General features: G+C 36.6%; 1 protein-coding gene and 1 non-coding gene across 2 annotated transcripts in view; both read right to left on the bottom strand.

Moving 5' to 3' along the window:
- The window catches only part of FSTL5 (follistatin like 5), a 736,076-nt gene that overhangs the window by 58,229 nt on the left and 654,468 nt on the right, over nucleotides 1–23,379 (bottom strand). Inside the window, exons 14-15 of the mRNA XM_007529584.3 lie at nucleotides 11,717–11,824; nucleotides 1,787–1,911 (exon numbers count right to left, since the gene is read on the bottom strand). Of these exons, the coding sequence (XP_007529646.1) occupies nucleotides 1,787–1,911; nucleotides 11,717–11,824 (233 nt within the window). The remainder of the gene's footprint in view (nucleotides 1–1,786; nucleotides 1,912–11,716; nucleotides 11,825–23,379) is intronic.
- Nucleotides 4,873–4,979, bottom strand: LOC132534830 (U6 spliceosomal RNA). Its single transcript, XR_009546517.1, has one exon. It is a non-coding gene; the product is annotated as a U6 spliceosomal RNA (small nuclear RNA).

The raw sequence follows: 23,379 nt of genomic DNA, 5'->3' as shown, positions 1-23,379 counted from the left end.
ATATGGGTAAAATTTCACATGTCACCAAGCTGGGTGTCTGCAAAACACTCAACCCCCATTTATGTCCTTTTCTATCATCCTGCACTAGGACAAAGCCTCCCCATCCCTTCCCAACCCATTCTCCTCCCTCCCTGCTTACCCAGAGTCCTTTGCTTCTTAAAGTAAGTAATGAAATACTATAAAAACCTGCAAATAAGAAAATTCCAAAAGTTTCTACATACAGGATTTGTGAAGATTTGGGGAAATTACACATTAAGAAAGGACATGAAAGCTCTGATTTGCTCTTATACTTTTCCTCATTGAACTCAGGGTTCACATATGAACGACTTTACCACTGAGACATCTCCCTCCCACCTATCAATATATACCTATGACCAATTGTTGTTCATTTATTAATGTCCCTTGCACCACCATAAGACAGAACTGAACAATGCTCTTGTAATTTAATGAATTAATTAATTGATTGATTTGTATTAATCTTAGAGACTAGCACAGGAGAATGAGATGGGCTTAGAGAAAGGAAACTGGTGTACATTGAATTGACACTATGTATCAGAACCATTGCCTAGGAGGTATTTACTGGTAAGCACAAGAGACAGAAAATACTCTCTAATTCTGAAAAGCACAATCAATAAGAAGATAAATCTCAGTAACCCATACTTAACCATATGTCAAATAGTGTTAGAAGCATAGCACATGAAATTTATAGGGAAAAAATTGTCTCTATTTCATAGGTTTTCCTGATATGAAATATATTTTCACTGTGTTGAAAAAGATAACATTATAGTGAAGTCTTCAGAAAATATGCTATTTTTACAGATTTTTTTCTTGTTTAATAATGCTCATTTTTACTCTTAATATTCATTCTATTAATAGGAGCAGTTACTTTGAAATGTAGTAAGAAACCCGTTGATCATCCACATGTATTAAAGTAGAATTCTATGAAGTTAGGATTGGTATAATTCAACTGAGCACTTTTATAAATCTTGGCAAAAAAAAAGTTTACCTATGCATTTCAATATACATTTCTAAAAGAAATGAAATGTTTACAGTTATATACAAACAATTCAATATTTCACATAACATAAATAACCAAAATAACATTATTTTTTGTTATTTTTCATATTACTTTTATGTTTTTATAATCATCTTTAGCTGTGGTTCCAACTATGAAATAACCATGTGTTCTCCTTAATAACCAATGAAAACTGTATCTGTATAAATTCACTTCTGCATCAGGCATAAAGATAATATTAAATGATGATAAATCTATCACTGTTCACAACTTAAACTTCAAGCATATAAGACCAAGATAAATCATGTGCGACTGTATAAGTATTTGTCTTATAAGTGAAATGTTCTTCTGGAGATTTTCTTCCACTAAAATGAAAGAGAGGGGGTTGGGCACAGCGGGTTAAGTGCACATGGCGCCAAAGTGCAAGGACCAGCATAAGGAAAACGGTTCGAGTTCCCACCTCCCCACCTGCAGGGGTGTCGCCTCACAAGCATTGAAGCAGGTCTGCAGGTGTCTATCTTTCCTCCTCTCTGTCTTCCCCTCCTCTCTAGATTACTCCCTGTCCTATCCAACAACAATAGCTATAACAAAATAACAATAACAACAAGGGCAACAAAATGGGAAAAATAACCTCCAGGAGCAGTGGATTTGTAGTGCTGGCACCAAGCCCCATTGATAATCCTAGAGGCAAAAAAAAAAAAAAAGAAAAGAAAAGAAAAGAAAAAAGAAAGAAAGAGAACTCACAATTTGATTCCTCATGTCAGTACTTACCTCATATGGGTTATAAGTAGTGTAGTGCTGGGAATGAAGACGTCATCCACGTGGTCGAACTGCTTTCCCACAGGTTGGGTGTGGATGGTGTGATGAGGTGCATTCCCACTGGCCTGGGTTATTACCTAGATAAAGAGCACAATGTTTAGATCCCGGGGCTGTATCCACTTAGTTCTAATTTTATTTAGAAATGGAATAAATCTCTTTTGGGTATATTTTGTATATAATTCTTCATTGCCATGCTCAAACTTAATGTATGATTGAGCAACTTGCAATCCTGTATTTCTTATTTTCAATTTAAAAACGTTCCGTTTCTATAAGGAATGAAAAAGGGGAAAAAAAGATTTGTGTCCAAATAGTTCTGCTTAAAATGAAAATTCAAGTAAGTGACATCTGTGTTAACATTGTAGTAACTGAAAAAATAACATCCAGTGTGCAGGTAGTGTAAAAGAGATACAGCTGCTTCACTTTTTTATTTTACTTTTTTAAAATTTATTATTGGGTAGGGACAGAGAAATTGAGAGGAGAGGGGGAGTAGAGTGAAAGCAACAGAGAGACAACTGCATTCCTGCTTCATCACTCATGAAGCTTTTCCCCTGCAGGTGGGAACAGGGGCTTGATCCTGGGTCCTTGCACATTATAATGTGTGCGCTGAACCAGTTGTACCAACATCTGGCTCCTTTACTACTCCCCTCCCCTTTTTGTCATCATTGGGGCTTTACAACTCTAGGGTGACTATATATATATATATATCAATGGATAAAGACACTAAAATATAGAAACTTCTTCCAACACAATAGGTGCTGGGATAAAACCTCGATCCTTGATATGGCAAAGCATGGACACTATCCAGGTGAGTGGTTTTTGCCAGTTCAAAGGCTTTTCTTCCTGAACAGTTTATTAAACTATTATCATCACTGGCTAGCAAGAAACTTTCCTCCTCCAGAACAGAACTAGAAATACTCACATGAAAATGTCATAATAAATCACACAACCTCTTATTTTGGGAAAATCTTAGAAGTCCCTTAAACTGTATTTTAAAATGTTTACTTATATTTTGAAAATAATTAAAGTAAGTTCTAATCAATGGGGTTTCTTTTTTATAAATGCTTTTTTTTTTTTAGCTTTACTTATTGGAGAGAGAGAGAGAAGTAAATTGAGAAGGGAGTGAGGGAGAGGGAGAGGGAGAGGGAGAGGGAGAGACCTGCAGCACTATTTCATCACTCCTGAGCTGCCTCACCCGTCTCTACAGATGTGGCCTGGAGTATGAATTTAGGCTCTTGAGCACTAACGTGTGCACATTACAGGGTGTGCAACCACCTGACTCTAAAGGCTTTTTTTTCTTTTCTCTAATATTAATCTTTAATTTTTTTTGCCTCCAGGGTTATTACTGGGGCTCAGTGCCTGCACTACTGGAGGCTATTTTTTCCATTTTGTTTCCCTTGTTGTTGTGCTTGTTGTAGTTGTTATTGTTATAGCTATTGTTGTTGTTGGATAGGACAGAGAGAAATGGAGAGAGGAGGGGAAGACAGAGAGGATGAGAGAAAGATAGACACCTGCAGGTCTGCTTCACTGCCTGTGAAGCGACTCTCCTGCAGGTGGGGAGCTGGGGGCTCGAACCAGGATCCTTTCGCTTGTCCCTGCGCTTTGCGCCACCTGCGCTTAACCTGCTTCTCTACTGCCCACCTCCCATCTTTAAAATTTTTGTAGTCTATGTAAGAAAAGGCCACTACTTAAAGTCTTTCTGATAGCCACTATACTCCAAAAATTTTAACCCTCTTCCTCAGGATCCTTATACCTTTCATATTTTTATCTGTTCCCCCCTTCACTATCACTGTCCTGTCAGCTTTTCAAAGCATGTTCTTCCCTTTATTTCTTTCTTTCAAATGCTTTCTAATGTGACCACCACATTTTCTAAATACGACTTTCTAAGCTACATAATATCAACATCCCCAAACTAGATGTTTTTTCTCCCTTTGATTCCTATGGTAGAGTAAAAAAAAAATAGTATTTTCAACTTTAGGTTTTTTTTTTTTTTTCCTAAAAGGTCATTTTTCTTACTCATTTAAGAATTCTTTCACTGAATTCCACTGAAAATTGTCACATTCACTGGAAACATTAGTTATTATAAGAGCCATGACAGGCTCAGTTATGTTACAGTAAGACAGTAAGAACAAAACAAATCAGGAACAAATAGGAAAGTCTTAGTGGTTTAAGAAAATAAAGGCTTCTTTCACACCTGTTTTTTTCCCAGGGGGCTTTGTCACATTATATACTATTTTCACTCAGCACTCCAGGCAGAAAGGACAGACAATTACCTGGACTATTTCAGTTCACAACAAACCCAATTTGCTGAGATTAATCATCCTAATCCACCTCATCAAAGGTTGGGCTCAAAGCTTCATGGAGAAAAACAAAGTATTTGATAATGTTTAAAGACATGCCCCCTTTTTATTAATGCATATTCATGAGATAGCTGTCACTAGATTTTAATTATTCTTAATAATGATTATTCACAAGACTTTAACATAAAATAACAAGTACAACAGAGAAGGCATATTCTGAGTTTCTATTTACATCTTACAGCAATGCACGTATACCTCTCAAAATGCATATACATGTATTTAGAATTAAGAATATTTAGACTAACGACAATGATGATTTTATGAGAGAGCCTGCTGTTGGGGGTGGGGGTGGGGGGTAGAGTGCTGAAATCTAACCACTCCATGATCTCAGAAGTGTTCTTCTCAAAATTCCCTGGTCTGAGAAGACTGAAATCTCTAGACTAGTCTTATTTCCTCTTCCCCTTACCAAAAAGAGCACCACTTCAGTGATGGTGGTACATCTAAAGAGAAGTGATCATTCTTTCCTACATCCTTCTATCTGCTACTCCCTTTTCCTTAGGCCCTTGAGGCAACATTTAAATTGATTATTTACCCCTTTACTAACATGTGTAATGTTGTTGTGATTAGTTGTCTGAGAAGATCCCAAGGTAGTATGTGTGGGAGGGGCTTTTTCCTGAACCCCCATACTATGTGTAAATATAGATATTAAATAGTTCACAGACCTCACAAAATTTTTTTTTTTTAAATATGGAACGCTTCACGAATTTGCGTGTCATCCTTGCGCAGGGGCCATGCTAATCTTCTCTGTATCGTTCCAATTTTAGTATATGTGCTGCCGAAGCGAGCACTCCTCACAAAATTTTAATACCCGAAGAATACTGTACCTTATGTTCTGCACTCCAATTTTACTGATATAAAATATTTCACTCCAGTGAAGGCACAGTCTCTGAGCATCTCTTTTGTGCCAGACAGAGTCTGAGATTGTAAAAAAAAAAAAAAGGACAATTCCCTGGCTGGCTGGGAGCTATGTAACAAGTAGCACAGGATTTGCTTGTGTGAACTTCTGGGTTTGATTACTAGCTCCTCAGACACCTCAAATGCTAAAGTGATGCTCTGCTCTCCCCATACATTGACACATACAAATAAATATTTTATTTTTGTATTTTTGTATTCCTGCTTAACCATTCCGAGTCTAGTTTAAACTAGAAAGAGACAGGGAAGAGAGTGAAAAGTATGGTAGCATAGAAGCTTCTTTCAGGGTGGTAACAATCAGACTTAAATCTGGGTTGTATATGTGGCAAAGCAGATGCACTATCCGAGTGAGCCCTCTAGCTGGGTTATCTCACTCATGGACAGAAGTTGTTGAGAAATAAAAACAGAAAGGGGAAAACACAAAGCAGAATCTGGACTGGGTTTGGTGTATTGCACCAAAGTTAAGGGCTCTAGGGCCGGAGAGTGAGTGGGGAGTGCTTGCAGGCCCTGGTGCATGATGCAGAGGTGGATGGAGCCAGGCTGGGGGAAAGTGTGTTTTGCAGAAATTTGAGAAATTTTACACATATACCAACAACTGTATTTTCTATAAACCATCAGTCCCTCAAATAGGAATATATTTTAAAAGTTAATAAACATTGAACTGTCTTAGTTTTTTTTTTTTTCTTTTTCTTTTTCAGTTTGGCCTATATTCTCTGAGGGTTTTAGGTTTTACAGCTACTGCACTAAGGCAATGATTCAGGCCCAACTCCACTAATTCTAAGGGCATAAAGCTTGATTTATGATCACTTTTAGTCAATATAAAATATCTTGCAACAGCATCTTCCCAATTCTGGTGGCATCCTGCAGCTGGTCTCAGCTGGTCTCCATGTGTCATGGCTTCCACAACCCAGAATTTCCTCTACACATTGTCACCCCATCTGCCTTAGGTCTGCTTTTTGGCCACTAACAAATGCAAGATGTTTCCTTCAGGTTGTTTTTTGGGGATATTTTCTTCCCCAATTATTGTGTGTTAGAAAAAGCTATTGCATAGGAGTTTTAAAACTCTGCAGATGCCAGGCTCATGGTTATTAGAAAAGCATTGTTTAGAGTTTCATAAGACATGGATGGCATTTCAAAAGAAAAAAACACTATACTAAATCTTTGATAATTCAACTGAGAAAACTAATTGGAAAATAACTGTCTTGCACACTTAAAATTATGTCAGTTTATGGGTTTATATTAATTAATTATAAATATCACAGAGAAAACACACAATTTGTTTTTATAATTGAAAAAGACATATAGATTAATTTATAATTAAATAAAATCACCAAGTGAAAATATAAGTAGGGCTTTCAGAAACTTGGTAAATTGCTTTTGAATCTTTAAAAAGCAGTGTGGCTACCACTGTCAGCTCTTCAGTATTAGGGCAAAGAGTTACTTCCTTGCATCAATATTCAGGTCTAGTCTAGTCAGACAATATTATGAAAGAGAAGCGCCATAGACACAGAGAGACTTCCCATATTTTTGTTTGCTAAATTCAATTTCTCTACGGCAAAATCTGTATCTCTTTTCAAACAAGTCAAATCTCACATCCCATGAGGATATTTCTTGATAATCTTATTGGTAGAGAATTATTCATGAGAATTTTGACATTTCTGCAGCGTCAGGTCTCTGAGCAAAGGGCACTGGTAAATTTGGTTGAAAGATGAAGGCATAACAATTCCTTGGATGCTGGAGATGATACATTGCTCTAGAGAGAGAGGAAGACTAACCTTGTTGTGTGAGTTACTGATATTCTAGGGTAGTGAACAGCCCCTCTTCTCTCAGGAGAAGATGTGTATATACTCAAGTGATAACTCATACCTTTCATGGGTGGACCAATATGCCACCAGCTTCTAAAAACTTAGAGATTTACAATTCCAGAATACTTATCCCACAATGTAAGTCTGCTGTAAGGCAGAGGAAGGCTCGTTTCTCATCAGGTATTCCCATGGGCATTAGCACTGGATAATAAATACTAAGAAAGAAATTATCTTTAATCTATTATCTGATCCAGATACTCTTTTCAGTCTTTCTATTCTTCTGCCATAAATACAGTATAAGTATACAGCTGTGTGTGTGTGTGTGTGTGTGTGTTTGTGTGTGTGTGTGTGTATTATTTACTTTCTATAAAGCACTACTGGTGCCAGGTCCCACTTGCAGGGGTAAAGTTCATTAGTAATGAAGTAGTCCCAAAAATAAAATCTATCTTTCTCTCTCTTCCCCCCTCCTCTCTCTCTCTCTCGTTTATTTCTGTATCTCTGTATGTCTCTCTCCTCTCCCCTCTCAATTTCTGTCAGTATGTATTCAAAATTAAATAATAAGTAAAGAATTCTTGTATATACTATTTTAAAATCATTTCTCAACTCCTACATTTTAGTATCTTTTTAACAGGTATGAGATATAACTTTTACTCTCACCCAACATGTATTTATTTATTTTTATTTATTTTCCCTTTTATTGTCCTTTTTATTGTTGTTGTAGTTATTATTGCTTTTGTTGTTGATATCATTGTTGTTGGATAGGACAGAGAGAAGTGGAGAGAAGAGGGGAAGACAGAGAGGGGGAGAGAAAGACAAGACACCTGCAGATCTGCTTCACTGCTTGTGAAGCGACTCCCGTGCAGGTGGGGTGCTGGGGGCTTGAATCAGGATCTTTACACCTGTCCTTGCACTTCGCACCACATGTGGTTAACCTACTGCGCTACCCCCAACTCCCCCAACATGTATTTATTAAAAGTTATTGGAGAGAGGGATCTGTAAGTGGCCTTGGCCCATCATGTCTATGTGGGACTCCCAGGATTTCTTCACTAGGGCCCCAGATCATGGGGTGGGCTGGTAGTGACCAAAAGAGCAATGATTAAAGTATGTTGGTCTTCTGCCCTTATCCAGCTTTTGTAGTCCTTACCTTGTCTGACAGTTAGCTTGGAGTGATTGAGGGGATTGAGTCATCTCCACCAAGAATAACAAAGTGGACCCTCTTATGGACCTTGCCCTCAAAGTGGGTCAACAATGGTAGGTACTGTCCCATCCTCCAATGGGAGGTTGATTCAACATACACTGCCACTGAGAAAGATGGGTCCTGCAATGAATATAACCTAGAATGTTCCTAGCTATGACCACAGAATGCAAGTTCGGACCTACAGGTATGCAGAGGTTACACAGCCTCCTGTGCTGAATATGAAGACATGAGCCCTAGGTCAGATCGATGGGGTTTATAGTGAGCAATATATAGATATATGTAATTTTCCCATATTTGGGATCTACTTGCTGCACAGATCCAGGTTTCTAGTCCTATTTCCAACTCTAATACCATTTTTCCAGACAATGTCTTTATCCTACCTGCATGTCAACTATTAGGCTAAAGCAAAAATTAGCAAAATCATGGGCCCCTTGGAATATACCTAAAAGAGACCTGCTAACATTTCCCAAAATGGAGACTTCAAATCTCATATGATATATTTTTACCTTTTTGACCACAATTTGTTCTGCTTTATACCTTAATGTTTTTTCAGCCACCAATTTGCAGATGCTACCATGATGTCAACCCGATTTCACTGGACAGATGATCTCACCAATGTACCCTGGAACCCAGTCTCTCCAGAGCCCTGCCCCACTAAGGAAAGATAGTAATAGACTGGGATTATAAATCGACCTGCCAATGTCCATGTCCAGAGGAGAAGCAACTACAAAAACCAGACCTTCCACCTTTGGCACTCTATAACGATCCTGGGTCCATGATCCCAGAGGGATAAAGCATAGGAAAGTTTCCAATAAAGGGTATGGAATGTGGAATTCTAGTGGTGGGAATTGTGTACTATTGTACCCCCCCTTGTCCTATGGTCTTGTAGATCATTCTTAAATCAATAAAAAAGTCATTGGATATCTTAGAATAATTAAAATTGGCAATTGAGGGAAAAGAACCTATTTTTAATGTGAGTACTGGAACTTAATTGTTTTTGTTAAAATTTGTTTAGTGTGTGAGAGAGAGACTCCAAAGCACCAATTCATTCCAGCATATGTAGTGCTGAGGACAGGGACCTAGGATCTAATCATTATAAGTCCTACACTACACCTTCTACGACACCTTCCTAACTGTAAGAATTCTATTCAATTGTCCTTGACTTTTCACTGCCTTAGAACCAGGTCCTCTATGCTATGAAGAATTTAGGATGAATGATGAGCTTTCCCATACAGGAGACTAAAGGCACTTAGAGAAGCTCTGTTACCACATTATAGGTGTGGCAGTGAGGCCATTGCTGACTTTCTCGCTCCAGCTAGCAAATGACTACAGTTGTATATATGTTTCCCGATCACACCCAAAGAAATACAGCTCCTATTACCAGACCACAGGATGTGGGTGATAATAACTCCTTCTTTAATCCTATTTAAGATACCAAAATCCAGAGTGACTAATTTTGCAAGAACAGAAAAACTGAAATATTAAATTATATTTTAAATGTTTCAGTTGACACATTTCTAGTGAAATACAAAATGAATGCTTACTTTATTAGTGTCTTTGAAATATTTTATTTCTCCAGACCTGTAGTTTTTAAATTGCATTTGAATTTTACAGTGCTGCAAATACTTCAGAAACATTAAAAATACTGACAGTGACAACTGATCATAACCAAAAACACCGCATTCAATCACAGGGAAGTTTGCAAAACTATAGACTTTTTCAGGGCCAAGTATTCCACTCCATTCCCAAAATTATTTTGTTTTTGTTTGTTGTGACCCCAACAGGAATTTGGGACTACTAGCATAGGAGTGACTTCAGCCTGGGGAAGTTCAACAGAGAAGGGAAAGTATAAAAGGCAAGAACTTGGAGCAGGTCGCTCTCTTTTTGGCTGCTGCTTCCTCTGGTCAGAAGCATATTAGTGGAGATGCTCCAGGTATCCACCATGTCTACTTCTCCTGGGAACTGAACACGTGTGACTCAGCTAGCCGGTAGACTTTTAGACCGCTCTACAGCCATGAGCAATTTATACCTCAGCTGATAATTGTTTATCTTATGGGACTAAACTTTTGATAACTATACTCAGACTTTATGGACCTAGCATACTGTTAACCCCTGATGATAACTGCTTATTTTATAATTTATATACATATATAATAAATAATTTATTTTATAATTTATTATATAAATTATAAATTCCTTTTTAAGTTAGTTACAACAGTTGTTTGTTGGTTTGTTTTGTTGCCTAAACCTACAATTTAAAAACATAAATACTATGTCAAGCAACTATAGTCAATACACAAACACATGCACACACACACACATACACATGCACTTGTATCAAGTTCAAGTTCTCATATAAACAGCTACAAACAAAGAAGTAACTTCCACCAAAAAACAAACAAAAAAAAAAAACGACAAACATGACATATGCCCCAATTAGAAATAACTACAATGAAATGAAGAAATGTTATCTGGGACTAAAGTAGAGTATTGCTCTGAGGTTCTCTCCCTTTAACTCTCCTTGTCTCCATCTCATATGCCAGTGCTTCAGCCCCAAATTTTGTAAAAAAAAAAAAATAAGTGTAAATTATTTTTAATGCCTTTTTCTCCAAGGGCATTAGCTTTTTCATCATAGGCTATTCTTGTTTTGCATACAAATATAGTCTTTGATAAATAAGAAGCACAATATTTTTTAAATAAAAAGAACACTTGAATATCTGTTTTCCTATCCCCTCTTTGTTGTGAAGAATCACTATAATGAAAAAACAGTTCTCAGTGGGAATGGGGGCAGGTGGCATCACACCTGGTTGAGTGCACACTTTATCCTGTGTAAGGACCTACATTCAAGCCCCCACTCTTTTTTTTATTTTTTATTTATAAAAAGGAACCATTGACTAAACCATAGGATAAGATGTGTACAACTCCACACAATTCCCACCACTAGAACTCTGTATCCCATCCCCTCCCCTGATAGCTTTCCTGTTCTCTAACCCTCTGGGAGTATGGACCCAATGTCACTGTGAGATGCAGAAGGTCGAAGGTCTGGCTTCTATAATTGCTTCCCCGCTGAACATGGGCATTGACAGGTTGATCCATACTCCCAGCCTGTCTCTCTCTTTCCCTAGTGGGGCAGAGCTCTGGGGAAGCGGAGCTCCAGGACACATTGGTGGAGTTGTCTGTCCAGGGAAGTCTGGTTGCAAGCCCCCACTTTTAACCTGTAGTGGGGATGCTTTACAATCTGTGAAGCAGATATGCTAGTGTCTTCCTTTTTCCCTCTCTATCTACTCTCCCTTCTCATTTTTCTCTGTCCTATCAAATAAAATAGAAAAAGACCGGAAAGAAGGAAGGAAGGAAGGAAGGAAGGAAGGAAGGAAGGAAGGAAGGAAGGAAGGAGGGGAAGGAGGTAGGTAAAAAAAGAGAAAGGAAATTATTACCTAAAATGTTGGATTCTTAGTACTGGTATCAAGCCCCAGAGATAGCAAAAAACAAATCAAAAACAAACAAACAAAAAACCCAGTTCTCAGATAGCAGAGGAAGGAAGCAATCATATAATTGTTATAAACAGCCAATGAGATAACTTACAGAAGTTCAAAGATCATCAGGAACTTACTTGTAGTGTTGGAGAAGTCTTTTCCATGGTACCCCAGCTTAGCACCCAGACTTGATCATGTGATTTGTCGTAGTGTAATTTAACTGGAACAGGGTCTGTGCTTACTGCCTGCAATACCAGATTGGAAAAACAAATATTTCAGACTAAAGTGCCCATTGAGAGTCTCACAGAAGCTATACAGAAGCTAAGTGTGTTAGCATGTAATATAACAATTTTAATCAACTTTTTTTAAAATTCAGGTGAGAACTATGTTTATACCATAAGTATCTCCACCTCAGAGCTGGTTATGAAATTGGACCATCTATAGTGTCAATAACAGGTTCTCTAGTGTAGTGTCATTGATAATACATCAAAATGTAATTTTAGATAAATCTAAAACCATAGAAGGCAGGAGAAACTTTTTACCCTATATTTTATTGCCAATAATTATTTTATTTAGCATTGACTTGAGATTAACTCCCAGATAGTAATTGGTGTGCCAGGAATTTAATTTACTTTTCTCACTTTAAACTATTTAAATTGTGAAGGAACACTTTTAAAATATGACTTTGCTATATATGTTTTCTAATTATATAACATAAAATAGATGACTATTGAATAAAATCACCTGTATCCAACTTTAAAGTATTTCTTCCCAAAATATCCATAGAAAATTTAGCAATTCCTATTTCATAATGTAATCCCTGTTGAGTTAGCATAGGTAAGTAACGTATATATGGAGATGCACATTTTTAAATAATTATTTATTTTTCCCTTTTTGTTGCCCTTGTTTTTTTACTGTTGTTGTTTTTTAAAATATGCATTTATTCCCTTTTGTTGCCCTTGTTATTTTATTGTTGTAGTTATTCTTGTTGTCGTCATTGTTGGATAGGACAGAGAGAAATGGAGAGAGGAGGGGAAGACAGAGAGGAGGAGAAAAAGGTAGACACCTGCAGACCTGCTTCAACACTTGTGAAGGGACTCCCCTGAAGATGGAAGCCAGGGACTCAAACCGGGATCCTTCCACCGGTCCTTGCGCTTTGTGCCAAGTGCGTTTAACCCGCTGCGCTACTGCCTGGCTCCCGGAGATGCATAGTTTAACTCTCATGCCAGCAGGTATTCTTACTAATGCATTTCTTTTTTAAGATTTCGCCTTCCATTTTACCTACTTAAAATCTTGATGTTCAGGGGTTGGGCGCTTTCTCTCCCCATCTCTGTCTTCCCCTCCTTTCTCGATTTCTCTCTGTCCTATCCAACAATAACACCAATGGCAACAATAACAATAACAACAAAATGGGGGGGGGGGGATAGCCTCCAGGAGCAGTGGATTCCTGGTGCAGGCACCCAGCCCCAGCAATAACCCTGGAAGCAAAAAAAAAAAAAAAAGAAAATCTTGTTGGTCTAGGACTGTAAAATTAAGCATTGGACTTCCAAAATGAGAGTCTAAATATTCTGTATTACATTTCTTGGGTAGCCGAGCTGTACTTTTACTTGTTGTTTACTTGGGCAGCAATGTTCAAAATGGGGATAGAGCTTGGTAATCAAGCAAAATTTAAACCAGTAGCTAATTTCATTCTCCTCTGGAAAATATTGTTTCCCAGCCTCTCTAGAGGTTAGGTGGTCTCATGGCATCTTCTAACTTCTACATTGTAAAGATTAATATGAGGGATGATTGCTGAGAATAACACAGGACTTTCATCAAAGGAGAATATCAGGAGATTTTCTCAAGCCACAGTTTCTCTTTCTTCAGGTTTTGAATTGCACTCATAGGATACTAAGCCTAAGTTTCTGAAGTCATTTTGAAAGCATGAAATAGTGAGCTTAAAACGAAAAAAAAAACTTATGCTTTGAAGATTTCACAAGAGGAAAATGAAAAGAGACTGTCTTCTTAATAATAACTGAGCTGTTGCTTCAACCTAGAATAACTATACTTAGACTTGGCGTTCCTTGAGATGTTTGACTTTATTGCTTGAGGAGTAGTTAAGTCGGTCAAGTAGTTTGTTAATTACACTCAAATAAAGGCCTGATATTTTGTTTAAATCCTCACGTCTTGATCAATAATTTTAATGTGCTTATAGAAAGTGTCATGATTCATCATGACACTAATTACAAATCATTAAAATGGCTTTTCGTTTTCACAGCTTGATTTATGTACAATTGTTGTTTACATGTAGCTTAAACGCAGTATCTTTCTTTCAAATTTTAAAGATAAACTAGTTCAGTAATAACAAGGAAGGAACAACAGTAAAGACCACATTGTTATTCAATTACTAGGATAGATTTTCAGTTTTTAGTTATAAAAACTGTTAGAACTGAAGAAACCATGCAGATTATGTGAAGAAAATACATCTGACATACCATCTTTTGAAAACATTTAACTAGGGAGAATTTTGTTAACAATTTTTCAAGTATATGTTTTTTAGTAACAAAAACAGATAACAACAAGAAAAGTATTTCCAAATATTAATTTCACAATGACCCAATTTTAAGTTAAAAAACATATAGCTTCAGACTGGGGAGATAATTCCACCTCTTAGAGCTCCAAATTGTCTACCTCAAGCTGCAGGAGTCACAGGTTCAATTGTAGACACCATCTAATGCTAGAATTAAGCAACACTCTGGTGTTCATTTTCTCTCTTTCTCCCTTTTATTATAAATCTATATTAATATTAAAATGGATCCTTTTCTACTTATCAACTTTTGAAAGAGATGAATTACATGTGTTGAATTTTATAGAGGACTGGTGGAATAGCTCACTTGGTTAGTGTGCTGCTTTGCCATGTGCATGACTCAGGTTAGAGTGTGGCCCCTCTGTATTAAAGCAGGTTTAAGCTTTGTGATCCTTTCTGCCCCCCCCCACCGTCTCTTTAAAGAAAGGAAAAAAAAGAATATTATAGAATATCTATGATAATACACTGGAAAATTATGACTAGTACATCAAGACTTAATGAAAGTATCACAAATGAAAAGTCAGTATTCTATATTGTGTCCCTTGGGGTAAAGTTAATGAAACTAGTGGTATTTATGCTCACTGAAGTAAGGAAGTAGGGACAACTACTAGATTATTTTACTCATAAGTGTAATATAGAGCACTGAAACACACAAACTTGAAAACTATAGTCAACCCCTATTTGTGACCTTAGGAGAACTCTGATGGTCATCATTGGAGGGGGGTGGGGATACAGAACTTTGGTGGTGGGAGTGTCTAGAATTATACATCTATTATTTATGATCTTGTAAATCAATATTAAAATACAATGCAAAAGAAAAATTCATTATATTTGACATGAAACACATTTCTTGTCATAAACCTGTAAAAGATACAGGTTTTAAGATAATGTAAATGTTCTCTGCTACCAGCTTCACTCATCTCTAAATTTATAGTTTCCTGCTTCTAACTTCATACTCTTTAACTTTTTAAATAGATTCATCAGAGTGATTTCCTTCCTTCCTTCCTTCCTACCTTCCTTCCCTCCTTCCTTCCTTTTTTTTTTTTATTGGACAGATCATGACTTTAACATGCTAAAGAAAAACAAACAAAAAACAACCCTTAAGTATCTTCTTGTTTTCTCTAGGGCAAAAGCCAAAATTACTTAAAAGGAGTCCCAGGTTCTACTTGACCTGAGTTGGCCCAGTCTTTCTGCTACCCCTACACCTCTCAATGATCCCTGGATATCTCAGTCCCAAAACCCTGCCCACCTCTTGTATGTCAGTCAAGCTTCTACCCTTCTGAGGGCTTTCCCTGTAGTGCTCTTCCTCAACATCTTTTCTCAGAACTCACCTTTTCAGTGATTCTATCTGAATACTATGTTTGACACTGTAATTTGTCTTCTCTTCATGGATTTTCCTTCACCTCTAATTTCCCCAGTACTGACTGGCCATGACCAACAAGTCCAATAGAAGACATTTTCCACCCCCCCATAATATTGTATACCTTACATATCTTGGTATATATATATATATATATAAACTTTAAAAAAATTTATATTTATATTTCTTTTTGTTGCCCTTGTTTTTTATTGTTGTTGTAGTTATTATTATTGTTGTTATTGATGTCATTATTGTTGGATAGGACAGAGAGAAATGGAGAGAGGAGGGGAAGACAGAGAGGGGGAGAGAAAGATAGACATCTGCAGACCTGCTTCACTGCCTGTGAAGTGACTCCACTGTAGGTGGGAAGCTGGGGACCCGAACCAGGATCATAACGCAGGTCCTTGTATTTCGCGCCATGTGTGCTGAACCCGCTGCGTTACCACCTGGCTCCCAGCATATTGCTTTTATGTGTGCATTGTCTATGTCCAGCTCAGGGTTTCTAGGCTTCAATAAGGTAGACTTTTGGCATTTAATTTGATCAATGACAGATGTGATGAGGTGGCCAAGTGGTTAAGGCGGCTAATTTGACCAATGATATATCCTATCCACTTAGAATATAGTAAATACAAGTACTCAATATATTATCAATAAACCTTGAAATATACTTAAGTAAAAGAAGTGAATTGCAAATTCAGTAACATATTAAATGCTCATTATAATTTTATTTAACCAAAAACTTTACACTAGGCTTATTATAAGGAAAGTTTTTGTCTAAATCCATTGTAAATATGCATTGCTTTTACTTAATCTCCATAGCAATCTCTTTATTGAGGTACATGCCACCATTTTCTTTAAGTAAAAATGAACAGAAAAAAAGCAAAACTAAACTAAGGGGACTAATGCTTATTCCTCCCTATTGTGCAAGTTCCATTTCCGTAAAGAATAGCTTCATGCCCATGAGTACATCACCATATCCATACAGATGGATCCAGTCTTCTAATATAGATCCATATAGGAACTATTGAAACAATGTCATACAATCTTTTTATTTATTTGTTTGTTTGTTTGTTTGTTTCTGCGAGACAGAAGAAGAGTGAAAGATATCACAGCACCAAATCTCTCTCCAGGGTCATGAGGAGAGGGCTTGAATCTGGACCAGATGGCAAAGCAGTACACTATTCAGTGTGATTTCTTTTTTTTTTTTTTAAGATAAAAGGAATTATAGTAAATATCCTAGAGTTCCTTTAGTATAGAAAATCATTCTTTGATAGATTTATTATTATTTATTTAGTTTTTGTCAGAGCTCTGGCTTATGGTGGTATGGTGGGTTGAACCTGGGATTTTGGAGCCTCAGACACAGAAAATCATTCTTTAATTTCTTTGCATTACATGCTCCACATTAGAGACCATCAGTGCCTGAATATTTATGGTTTTGTTTCTGTAGTCACTACATAGGAACAACTTCTCATCTATTGGGAGATGAGAAGTTGTTCCTTTGTGTCAACAACCATATTTAGAAAGCATTAATCCTCCAATAAGCTGGAAAAATAATTTTTATTTTAAGCAATAATATTTATTGTTTTATGATGCATTAAGCAAAAAGTTTTCATCTTTTTTATGTATAAAGCACCTACCTCATTTCTCACACCCCACTGCATTGTTGTTGCTGTTTTTATAAAAGTCTACCACTCACGTGCCAACTTTTTTTTTCTTTATTGAGGGGGTTAATGCTTAATAGAAAATTTGTTGATGAATTAGTACTATTTCATTATGCATTAGGAGCCCATCGTACTTTTAAATTTTTCAGTTTTTTGTAAATGTTTTTACAAAAAATATTCTCCTTTCTTATTTGAAAAGATTGTATAAAGCTGCTTATGTGAGTGGCTATTTTCCATTGTTGATCTGCCAATTTTAACTCCCTCACAATCCCAACTTCGATAGTGATACACAAATCCAACATTTGTTTTCTTGCGAGAGTAGAACAAATAATAATAATAATAATAAAATGCATCTACACTAGCTGTGGGCCAGTTACATCAGCACTTGTGGAGATGACTTATTTTAAGTCCGAAATGCTGATAAGCACAACAAAGACCTGGAACTTGGTGCTTAGTGTTAAAATGAAGGAACAGTGAAGCACAGCTTGTTTATCAGCCTGACAAGAAGAGTACCAGCTGGCTAATTAAGTGAACCTAATTTAAACTAATGATGTAGATTCTCAGGATAATGTGCTAATGGCTAGAGGAGACTGCTGATGACACTTAAGAATACTCCCGAGGTGTTGCAATAAGCCAATTTCGCATCAAAGAAGAACCTGATTTTCCTTCACAGAAGACAAAATGAGGTCACTTGTTTACTACTTAATCTTTTATGCAGGAAAACATCACCTGTTTGCCATTCCCACACGAATTTTAATCATAAGAAAAGCAATTGCAGACATCATTGAAGAGTTTAGCAGTACCAAGGTTATAGACTACTATAAAATATTTTAGGTGCAGATATATAAATTATATTGACATATTTATTAGAAACAGACATTTCAGTGTTCCTGTAACTGTAATAATCTACCATAAAATATTTAACACCGTATAGTGTCAAGAACATGTCATTTTAGTAAAAAAAGAATTATTTTTATTCCAAAAATTTAAATGATTTGTTCTAAAATATATAATGAATACCAATCATCAGCCAAATATATACAAATTAAAATAAATGTTATTATTAGTTGATGTCAATATAAAATAGGAAATCACTTTCCTTGTATTGAACAAAAATCTTGGAAGATTAAGTTGAATTAGATATAACATTTTCCACTTATTTTTTTCTTCAAGTATAAAATATTTTTGATTTAAGATATCACTGTTATATCTCCATATTACATTGTATAAATTCAATTGCATTTTTCTATCATGCTTAGAAGATACAGAAATAAATTTTGATGATAATTATTATTCATAGTTGCCTCACTTTAATATAGTCAGGTCAGAAAGAAATACATAAAAGAAGTCAGAAACTCAGTAAGAAGCATTACTTGCTTTGAATTAAAAAAAAAGTTAATTACAAGTTGAGTCTTTTTTAAATAACGGTGGTTAAGTCTGGAAAGCATGTTTGACATTTCACAAGGTAAACTGCATATTTGAGTTGACTGTAAGAGTAACATGTTCCTGGATATAAATGTAGCTTTGGATTGATTAATTAGTTCATTAATTAACGTAGCCAAGATCTCTCACAAACCCTATTTCTGAACCTGTGTGTTTCTTTTTCTTTTCTTTTTTTCCTTTCATTCATTCTCTCTCTTTTTTTTTTTTTCATTCAGAGATCAGGACAGAGGCAGAGAGGGAGAGAGATACCTCAGCACTGGAAATATGGCGCCTCTCATGTTCTGCTGGGGATTTAACATGGGTTGTATGCATGGCATAGGAGAGGGCCTACCTGATGAGTTACTGCTTTGATCCCAAAGTTTTTACTAAAGATTTAATTTATTTACTTCATATGAGTCATAGAAAAAAATCAGAGAGAGAGAGAAACCAGAGTACTACTTTGGTACATATAGCATCAGAGCTTAAACTGGGCCTCAGACACAATGCAAGTTCTGCATTGTATCAGTTGAGATATTTTTCCAGTCTCCCAATAGGATTTTTTAAAATTATTTTTGAGTAGATATGATTATTCTTTAAATGGTTCTCAAAGTTTAAGGATTTGGAATGTTAATCTATAAAATGAAGTATCCAGAATGGTGCTTTGGTCTCTATCTCACACAAATAATTTTTTAAATATATATTTTTTAATTTTAATTTTAGTTTATTTTTTCCCTTTTGTTCCCCTTGTTGATTGTTGTTGTTGTTATTATTGTTGTTGTTATTATTGCTGTCCTTGTTGAATAGGACAGAGAGAAATCGAGAGAGGAAGGGAAGACAAAGAAGAGGAGAGAAAGATAGACACCTGCAGACCTTCTTCACCACCTGTGAAGCAACCCCCCTGCACTTGGGGAGCCAGGGGCTCTAACCAGGATCCTATTGCCAGGCCCTGAGCTTTGTATCATGTGTGCTTAACCCGCTGTACCACCGCCCAGCTCTTACACAAAATGTAAACAAATGAATCTAAAAAGTGACTTTGTGTAGAATATATGTATAATTTTAGGATGACATATCCAATCAGCAAAAGTTTAAGAATTAGTGTCCAATTCAGTAACAATACCATTAGAATGAAATTTCCATGATTAGAAATCTCCAACAACAAATAACCCCATCCAAAAATGGGGGGAGGACTTGGACAGAATATTCACCACAGAAGAGATCCAAAAGGCCGGGAAACACATGAAAAAATGCTCCAAGTCTCTGATTGTCAGAGAAATGCAAATAAAGACAACAATGAGATATCACTTCACTCCTGTGAGAATGTCATACATCAGAAAAGGTAACAGCAGCAAATGCTGGAGAGGGTGTGGGGTCAAAGGAACCCTCCTGCACTGCTGGTGGGAATGTCAATTAGTCCAACCTCTGTGGAGAACAGTCTGGAGAACTCTCAGAAGGCTAGAAATGGACCTACCCTATGACCCTGTAATTCCTCTCCTGGGGATATATCCTAAGGAACTCAACACATCCATCCAAAAAGATCTGTGTACACATATGTTCTTGGCAGCACAATTTGTAATAGCCAAAACCTGGAGTTTTGGCTATTACAAGCAACCCAGGTGTCCAACAACAGATGAGTGGCTGAGCAACTTGTGGTGTATATACACAATGGAATACTACTCAGCTGTAAAAAAAAAAATGGTGACTTCACCGTTTTCAGCTGATCTTGGATGGACCTTGAAAAAATCATGTTGAGTAAAATAAGTCAGAAACAGAAGGATGAATATGGGATGATCTCACTCTCAGGCAGAAGTTGAAAAACAAGATCAGAAAAGAAAACACAAGTAGAACCTGAAATGGAATTGGTATATTGCACCTAAGTAAAAGACTCTGGGGTGGATGGGTGGGGAGAATACAGATCCATGAAGGACGATAAATGACATAGTGGGGGTTGTATTGTTAAATGGGAAACTGGGGAATGTTATGCATGTACAAACTATTGTATTTACTATTGAATGTAAAACATTAATTCCCCAATAAAGAAATAATTTAAAAAAAAGAAATCTCCAACTTATTAACCCAGGTGATACCTCAATTTCTATAGAACAGATTGCTGCAGGATAGCTCAAATAATTGCAGCTGCTCCTTCTTTCTATTTCCAAGAAAATATTCAGCAGCCCTTAATTCAAACCCCTTACTTTTTATTGACAGGAAGGTAATACTCAACGTTAGCATATCCATCTCTAGAGGTGTGAAAACCATCTCATGATACAATCCTGCCTTTGCCTGTTTGTTTTAAGACCAAACTCACACAGATGTAGAAGGGGCAGAGCAAGACACTAACATCCAAGTCAACCAAGATAAACATTTCCAGGTTACTAGAGGTCATTAAATTTAGTGCTAAAATTTTATTCTAATATTTGGCTGGACTTTCACTTCCAAAACCATATCAAATAGAACTTTTTACTTTAGCAGTTCTATGTAAGTTCATTTAATCAGTCATAAAAATGCATTTCTTTTTTATTCCTCCTTGGGTTGCATGTTATTAACTTAAATTTCCGTTTAATTTGTTCGTTCACACTATGCTTAAAATATTTATTGGCAAGTCTTTAACTTTAATATTTTCTCAGTTCCTTTTACTAGGATTATGGCTATATCTTCTTGTGTTCGACTCTACTATGTTAATCATTAAAATGAAGTCATAAAGTTAAGTCCTTTCCCTTTCCAAGCATTAATTACTTTCATTTCTTTTTGAATAAATCAACCTTTACTATTTGTATTTTTTTATAATTTTATATTCTTCTTTTCATTAATCAATTCTTATTTTCTTGAAGGTGACTATATAATTAAACATTTCATTTTCAATCTATTTTTAATTAAGATACAAAATGTCCTCAAAGAAAAGTCTTCTTTTATTTTATTTTATTTTTTTATTTATTTTTATTTATTTATTTTTTATATTTACCTTATTTTATTTATTCCCTTTTGTTGCCCTTGTTGTTTTATTGTTGTAGTTATTATTGTTGTCGTAGTTGTTGGATAGGACAGAGAGAAATGGAGAGAGGTGGGGAAGACAGAGAGGGGGAGAGAAAGATAGACACCTGCAGACCTGCTTCACCTCCTGTGAAGCGACTCCCCTGCAAGTGGGGAGTCAGGGCTCGAACCGGGATCCTCATGCCGGTCCTTGTGCTTTGCGCCACCTGCGCTTAACCTGCTGTGCTACAGCCCGACTCCCGTCTTCTTTGATTTTAGCATGTTTATTATAATTATTAATACTACTTAATTTTATACTGAGATTTTTGCTGTTGATAACAGTGTCAGATATTAGAATGTGACTATGTCATTCAGATTTTTTTCACTTAATTTCTAGTCTAGTAGTTGATCATTTCCATTAAATGCTTCGTTTACAGAAATGTTATGTTCTGAACGTTCATCACCTCAAAACTCATATACTGAAATACTAACTCCTATAAATAGTTGTATTAGAAATTGGGGCTGGGTGGTGGCACAACTCATTGAGAGCATGTGTTACACTGAGCAAAGACCCAGGTTCAAGCCCCTGGTCCCCACCTGCAGGGCTAAAGTTTCACGAGTGGTGTAGAGTGGTGAATGAAGCAGTGTTGCAGGTGACTCTCTGTCTCTACCTCTCTCTATCACTCCCTCCCATCTCAGTTTCTGGTCGTGCCTATGTAATACATAAATAAAGATAATAAAAAGTACTTAAAAAAAAAAGAAAGTGGGGCCTTGAAGGTGATTAGGACAGAGTGTCGGAGGCCTCAGGAATGGAATCAATAAGTTTACATATATAATAAAAAAGGACCTTAAATAATTCCCTTGGTTCGAGCCCCCGGCTCCCCACCATCGGTCGCTTCACAAATAGTGAAGCAGGTCTGCAGGTGTCTATTTTTCTCTCCCTCTCTCTGTCTTCCCCTCCTCTTTCAATTTCTCTCTGTCCTATCCTATCAAAAAAAAATGGCATCAGGCTGGTGCTGGCACACTTGGTTGAGAACACGTTACAATATGCCAGAAGCCATTTCTCTGCTTGATAAGCTTTGAAACAATGGAAGCCCTTGAGACAAGTTTTATTTCCCCCCTGGGCAGGCCATTTCCCCTCAGGTAAACCATTTATCAGAAATCAAGTGACACAACACATAGTTGTGGTAACAAACATGGTTTCGGCCATTGTTTGTTGCAAGGAACATTCCACTTTGAAGTTTGCTCCCCCTCCTCCAGCATCCCCCCCCCCCCCCCCCCCCGCTTTCCCAAAGTCTTATAATGCCTGTGAACACAATAAAATTTTGCAGCTTAATCAGAAACCTGTCTTGCTGGCCGGGGCAACAATACATAAGGACCCAGATTCAAGTCCCCAGTTCCCACCTACAGGGGGAAAAGTTTCACAGGTGGTAAAGCAGTGCTGCAGATGTCTCTCTGTCTCTCTACCTTTCTATCTCCCTCTTCCCTCTCTATTTCTGGCTGTCTCTATCCAATAAATAAAGATAACAATAAATAAATAAATAAATAAATAAATAAAATGGCCTCCAGGAGCAGTAGATTCATAGTACATGTATCCAGTCCCAGTGATAACCCTGGAGGCAAAGATAAAATAAAATAAAATAATAATTATTATTTGTATACTAACATCCTATGGAGATCTAGTTGAACCTGAGACTCATTTTTTACCTGTAAAATATGCTATAATGTAAAAATCTGTAAATTTTGCACATTCACTCACTTTAAATCTCAACCTTTTAAGTACCAGAACTTTCTAATAGAAACACTTTTTCTACTTATATTTGT

Source organism: Erinaceus europaeus, chromosome 19 (genome assembly GCF_950295315.1).
Source record: "Erinaceus europaeus chromosome 19, mEriEur2.1, whole genome shotgun sequence".
NCBI lineage: Eukaryota > Metazoa > Chordata > Mammalia > Eulipotyphla > Erinaceidae > Erinaceus > Erinaceus europaeus.
The sequence above is the reverse complement of the archived record's forward strand: the minus strand, read 5'-3'. Positions and strand labels throughout refer to the sequence as shown.